Source organism: Apaloderma vittatum, unplaced genomic scaffold (assembly GCF_000703405.1).
Source record: "Apaloderma vittatum isolate BGI_N311 unplaced genomic scaffold, ASM70340v1 scaffold3586, whole genome shotgun sequence".
NCBI classification, from domain to species: Eukaryota; Metazoa; Chordata; class Aves; order Trogoniformes; family Trogonidae; genus Apaloderma; species Apaloderma vittatum.
The window spans coordinates 9,600-16,020 of NW_009719850.1; the positions used below are offsets into that span (position 1 = coordinate 9,600).

At 44.9% G+C, this 6,421-nt stretch overlaps 1 protein-coding gene across 1 annotated transcript; it reads right to left on the reverse strand.

Annotated features, from left to right (window-relative positions):
• Positions 1 to 4,268: 4,268 nt before the first annotated feature.
• LOC104274980 (interleukin-17F-like) lies at positions 4,269 to 5,471 on the reverse strand. Its single transcript, XM_009870787.1, has 2 exons — positions 5,236 to 5,471; positions 4,269 to 4,529 (listed from the first exon to the last, which is right to left on the reverse strand). Exons 1-2 carry the CDS (start codon positions 5,460 to 5,462, stop codon positions 4,292 to 4,294), a joined length of 465 nt encoding a protein of 154 aa, XP_009869089.1. The 5' UTR covers positions 5,463 to 5,471; the 3' UTR covers positions 4,269 to 4,291.
• Between the last annotated feature and the right edge of the window lie 950 nt (positions 5,472 to 6,421).

The window sequence follows — 6,421 nt, forward strand, 5'->3', positions numbered from 1 at the left end:
TGCTGAGTTTTACTGGCTTCTAAGGCGTGGCTGCTCAGATTTTTCAAACTGATGTGAAACTGAGAAAGGCGGCAGTACTGGACTGGAAATATTTGTCTCAACGAGGGTTACGCAGGAATTCCTTCCCTGCAATGACATCATTAATGGACATCAAATAAATAGGAATTTGCACTGAAATGCTCCAGAACAAGAAAAAGCAAGTTTTACCTATTGAACTTCAAACTGATAAGAGCTGTGAAAAGGTGAAAAAAGGATCATAGGCTCATAGAATGATTTGAGCTGGAAGACACCTTTAAAGATGATCTAGTCCAACTCCCCTGCAGTGAGCAGGCACATCTTTAACTAGATCAGGTTGCTCAGAGCTCCATCAAGCCTGACCCTGAATGTCTCCAGGGATGGTGCATCTAACCACCTCCCTAGGCAACCTGTGACAGTGTTTCACCACCCTCACTTCAGAAAATTTCTTCCTTATATCTAGTTTGAAACTACCCACTTCCAGTTTAAAACCATTACCCCTTGTCTTATCACACCAGATCCTGCTAAAGCAGTTGTCTCCATCTTTGTTAAAAGCCTCCTTTAAGTACTGGATGGCTTCAGTAAGGTCTCCCTGGAGCCTTCTCTTCTCCAAGCTGAACAACCCCAACTCTCTCAGTCTGTCCTCGTAGCTGAAGTGTTCCAACTCCCTGATCATCTTCATGATCCTCCTCTGGACTTGCTCAACAAGGCTCATGTTTTTTCTGTGCTGAGGATTCTAGAGCTGGACACAGTGTTACAGGGTCCTTCTCTCTTTGGTCTCCTGTCATGATCATTATTGATTGAAGCCATGAACTTTTGCCCAGAGAAACAAAGGCACTGAGTTTAGGAAGAATTTCTTTACCGAAAGGGTTGGCAGCCATTGGAACAGGCTGCCCAGGGAGGTTTTTGAGTTGCAATCCCTGGAGGTGTTTAAGAGATGGGTAGATGTTGTGCTGAGGGACAGGATTTAATGGTGTTGATAGGGTTAGGACAAAAGTTGGACTCAATGGTCTTGAAATTCTCTTCCAACTGAAACTGTTCTATGATTCTATGATCCTGTGATTAGTTGACCTCATGGCAAGGTGCATTGTTTTGGAATTATTCTCCACCTTTCCAACCGAACACAACAATGCAAAGGATGAACTCTTAGCTCATGATGCCTAGAGTTACAAGAGAACTTGTAGTAGAAAACAGTCTTCAGGCCAAATGAATCCAGGTGATTGTACTATTAAATGTTTTTGCAGGAGCATGTGCAACAGCCAAGCAGCTTGCAACGGTGAGCATGAAGTTGACACGCGGCCAAGTAGATAAAACATGTTGTGTCCTAATGCATGGATTTAACTAGGTTGGTAAATGGTCCAAGGGAGAATGATGCTGCTGGAAGGGGGACTGGTGCATTTTGCAGCTCGTCAGCAGAAAGCTGTTAGCGTTTTGATACTCCAACAGCGTCATTGCTCGTTGATCTGGTTCTGACTTTTTCCACACAGTAGCTCTCTCTCAGCGTTGCTAACTCATCTCTGTTACTGGTGTGCCAACTCCAGCTAATGGCACATGACTACCAGGTAATAAAGGGTGGGACTTATTGTAATTTTAACTCTTAGAAGTTACTTGAATTGCTGAGGACAGTTTGCCAAAACTCCTTCTATAGCAAGTAGTAGGACATTGAAACATTATCTAATGGACAAGGCAGTCAGCTCTATTCCAGTTTTCCTAGACTGATATGTATATATCTCCTTGAAAGCCTCAAAGGATGAGTGTTCCTTGATGGTTTTTGGTTTTTTTTGGCAGTCTATTCTCATTCTTAATATTCTTGGGACAGTCAGCTGGAACTTCAGGACCTGCAGGAGACTTTTAGGAAGAAGAGCTGGAGATAAGGTAGGAAACTAAGTTAGAAACAGATATACTGCTAGATACCTACATATGGGCAACACTATATCAGTGTTTGAAGGCGTCTAAAGGTGCAGACAATTCATTGTTGCAATTGCAGATACTGTCATCACACAATGCTCATTAATGTTTCCCTGGAGCAGTGCATATCTGCTGGGTCAAGGGAATGGATGAAGCCTGTGGCCGTGCTGTGAGTTTAGGTTATAGGCTGACCCACTTGATTTTGCCTCATTAGGGAGGATTTATGCTCATGAGCATAGCTGAAGGGAATAATCCCCTGCACCAAAAGGTGGCATGATCCCTTCTCCAGTTAGCACAGCTGGATCTGAAGAACGTGCTTTCATAGAACCATAGAGTCATAGAAACATAGAATGTTTGGGGTTGGAAGGGACCTCTAGAGATCATCTAGTCCAACCCCCCTGCCAGAGCAGGATCACCCATGCCAGCCACACAGGAACGTGTCCAAGTGGGTTTTGAAAGTCACAAAAGAAGGAGACTCCACACCCTCTCTGGGCAGCCTGGGCCAGGGCTCCGGCACCCACACAGTAAAGAAGTTTCTGTTCATATTGAGGTGGAACTTCCCATGTTCTAACTTAAATCCATTATTCCTTGTTCTATTGCTGGGCACCACTGAGAAGAGATTGTCCCCTTCCTCTTGACCCCCACCCCTCAGATATTTCTGTACGTTAATAAGGTCCCCTCTCAGCCGTCTCCTTTCAAGGCTGAACAGCCCCAGTTCTCTCAGTCTCTCTTCCCAGCAGAGACGTTCAAGTCCGTTGATCCCCCTCGTAGCTCTCCCCTGGAGTCTCTCCAGTAGGTCCCTGTCTCTCTGGAACTGGGGAGCCCCAAACTGGACACAGTATTCCAGGTGTGGTCTCCCCAGGGCAGAGCAGAGGGGCAAGAGAACCTCCCTAGCCCTGCTGGACTCACTTTTTTTAATGCTCCCCAGGATCCCACTGGCCTCTTGGCCACAAGGGCACGGTGCTGTCCCAGGGACAACTCACTGCCCACTGGGACTCCAAGGTTTTTCTCCATGGGGCTTCTTTCCAGCAAGACATCCCATAATCTGCACTAGTCCTTGGTGTTTCACCTGAGAGGTCCTTGCCTCTCATTAGGGACTTGCATCCCTGATCTCTGCATCTCTAGAAATTCTGTGTTTGCTGTTGCATTTGCCAGTGGTGTTTTAGCCAGCACCGGAGAAGGATCACATCTCCCTGAGATAACATCAAAAAAAACATCCCTGTCTTCGCAAACCAGATTACCTTTCGAAACACAGAATGTTTTCATCTGAGCACTTTTAACCCAAACGTGCTTTAAATAAACCCATCTGCAGTGCCAGACATCCGCCTACGCGATTGCGGTCGAAGCGCTGTGTCAGCGCGCTCTGTTTGAAGCACCGACTGCTGGCAGAGAATATATGGGAAAGTCATGAGTGTGGAGAAAACTATGGTTGCAGTTAGCAATGCGTGGTTAATTGCTTCAATTATCCACCCGACTCACACGCTTTTCCTTGTGTACCCGGGTAGTGACCCTGCTCTGCAGAAAACATGTTGAAATGGATTGGACAGAAATTCACAGATAAAAAGTTAAAACAGATTAAAGCCAAAACTCAGCAGTGGAAATGCACTTGCCATTTTAAGAGGTGAGAGTTACTTTCACCACCTCCAAAGAAGCATTCAAAGTGTTGTGTTGACCCTATCTTTACCAATTCCTTTCCAATCAGATAATTAGGTGTGTAACTGGTTAGGTCACCCACTGCTTTTTTTGCTAGTCTGTCCTTAATGTGAATCTGTTGGATGTCACTTGTTAAGTAATTTTCCTCCCAATATCTTAGTTTCTGTGTAAGTAAAATGGTGTTTGTGATACAAGGCCTAGCTTTTCTAGAGGGTTTATGTCCTGCTGCAGCAGAGGAAGAGGGTACCAGGGGAATTTGAGGTTTTAGAATCATGCAAATCTCTTATATGCTCATAACTGAATTGAGTGATTTCTTATCAAAAAGAGTTTTTCAGACAGAAAGGAGAATACCACAGAGTTATTTACCGTGTTTTTATTATACAAAGATAAATAAGCAGATACACTTTCACTAACTTTTCCATCAGCATAAATAGAATTACATAAATAAACGTTTCAAAGTGTAAACTAAAGATGTGTAAGGATTTCCTATTACTTTCTCTGCCTGGCACACGAAGCTGACTGAATTCTGAATCCACAAAGTTCAAGATTTTTGGGAAAAGTAATTTTTTTTTTAAACTGAGGTTTTGTTTTTAGTATATTCTGATAGATTCTAGCTAATCATTATGGCTTGACTTAATTTTGTGGAGATAGAAGGCAGCTCTTCCGTTTCATTGCTCTCCTCTGTATTACCCTGCTCTTACATTACTGTCTCCCTTTAAGCCTGGTGTCGGATCAAGGGGGTGACACACGTGCAGCCCACGGTGATTATTTTCTTCTCAAACCGGTATGACTGGTGGCAGCCCTTCTGCTCCCGCCGGAGGACGAGGATCTCCTGTTTGATGGGGACGGAGTTGAGGCTGTGGTCCAGCTGCCCGTTCAAATTCACGCACCTGGAGTGGCGGCACTCGGCGTCAGCAATCATCCGGGGGAAACGGTTGTGGTCCTCGTCGATTCTGTAAGTTGACATGAAAAGAAGTGTTTGAAATGGAAATGCTGCTGCATCTCTGGAGACATGATAGTCTGGATCGCTATGGACTCCCATCTCAGGAACCTGTACCTCCTGGGAGATCACCTATGAAGGGGTAATAGACCCTCCACTGCTGCAGATTTTTAAGAAATTAAGTGCAGGTTGGTAAATACTGCAATAAGACAAGCATGCCAGGACTGCATGCAACTGCCATTGCAAAGAACTTGCTTCAGATAGGCACTGACTTTGAAAAACTGATTAGAAATTATTTGAACTTCCCAGCATGTCAGACTAAGGGACCCAAAGAACTTCAGCTCCCCCTCCAAACCATGAAACTTTCTTGGGGCCTGATGCTGATGCTATCAAACCACTGTTGAATGCGGTGCAGTGTTAGCTCTCCAAGGTATTTTTTATGATGTCTTAGGTAAAGAGTATTTTTGCCCTGATATACAATATACACATAAATTAACTAAATTACGAAAGTAGTTTGCTTTGCCTTATGTGTGTTGGCCTATGCCACGCTTTGCCTCTGTGCTCCTTTCTGTATTATCTTTCAAAGAGGATTATATGGAGTGCAGATCCCTTTGTATTTCCAAAATCTACTCTGAAAACAAAGATGTAGGCATAACCTTGGCATCATTCTTGACCACTGCAGCCAGTGTACTTCTAGACTGCAGGGACAGAGATCATACCTGTAATCCCACGGAGACAAAGAGCGGCTGCTGACATCAGGAGTCGCTTTGGTGTCCTGGTTCATGTTGCTGATGCTGATGTTGACTCTTACAGTCTGAGGGAATTTTGAGTCTTTTTGGGTCAGGCATCCAACAGAAGCTTGCTTGAGGAGGCTCTCTGGCTTGAGTCCAGACTGTATCACTTTCCCATAGGCAGAACTGCTGGCGCACAGCACGACCAGCAGCATAAAAAGCAGTGATCGGACCTGAAAACATTTAGTGCATTTAGGACAGAAAGCAGGTAATGTCTCTTGTGTGCAGCTGGGAAATCCATCCAGAGGCAGCCTTGCTGGGAGTTAAAGCCTATACTGCAGGTTGGAGGAATTATGGGAAAATGTACCATGTATCCCTTCTACTCTTGCTTTCGTTAACCAACTATTAAGGTGCTGACAGGTGTGGTTGTGATCTGATTAGGCTGTAATTTGGTGGCAAAAAAATATAAATCACAGAATCATAGAATGTTCGGGGTTGGAAGGTACCTCTAGAGATCATCCAGTTCAACCCCCTGCCGGAGCAGGGTCACCCAGGGCAGCCCCACAGGAACGTGTCCAGGTGGGTTTGAAAGTCTCTGGAGGAGACTCCACAACCTCTCTGGGCAGCCTGGGCCAGGGCTCTGTCACCCTTACCATAAAGAAGTTTCTCTTCATGTTGAGATAGAACTTCCCATGTTCTAACTTAAATCCATTATTTGTTGGTCTATTACTGGGCACCACTGAGAAGAGATTGTCCCCTTCCTCTTGACCCCCACCCCTCAGATATTTCTATACATTAATAAGGTCCCCTCTCAGCCGTCTCCTTTCAAGGCTGAACAGCCCCAGTTCTCTCAGTCTCTCTTCACAGCAGAGATGTTCAAGTCCCTTGATCACCCTCGTAGCTCTCCCTTGGACTCTCTCCAGTAGGTCCCTGTCTCTCTGGAACTGGGGAGCCCCAAACTGGACACAGTATTCCAGGTGTGGTCTCCCCAGGGCAGAGCAGAGGGGCAGGAGAACCTCCCTAGCCCTGCTGGACACACTTTTTTTAATGCAACCCAGAGTAAATTGAAGTTATAGAAAATAATGTAATACAGGAGATAGCAGAAAAGATACAACATCAAAAAGATGCTCTAAAGTTGGGTTTTCAACATTATTTCTTAAGTATGCTGCAGCAA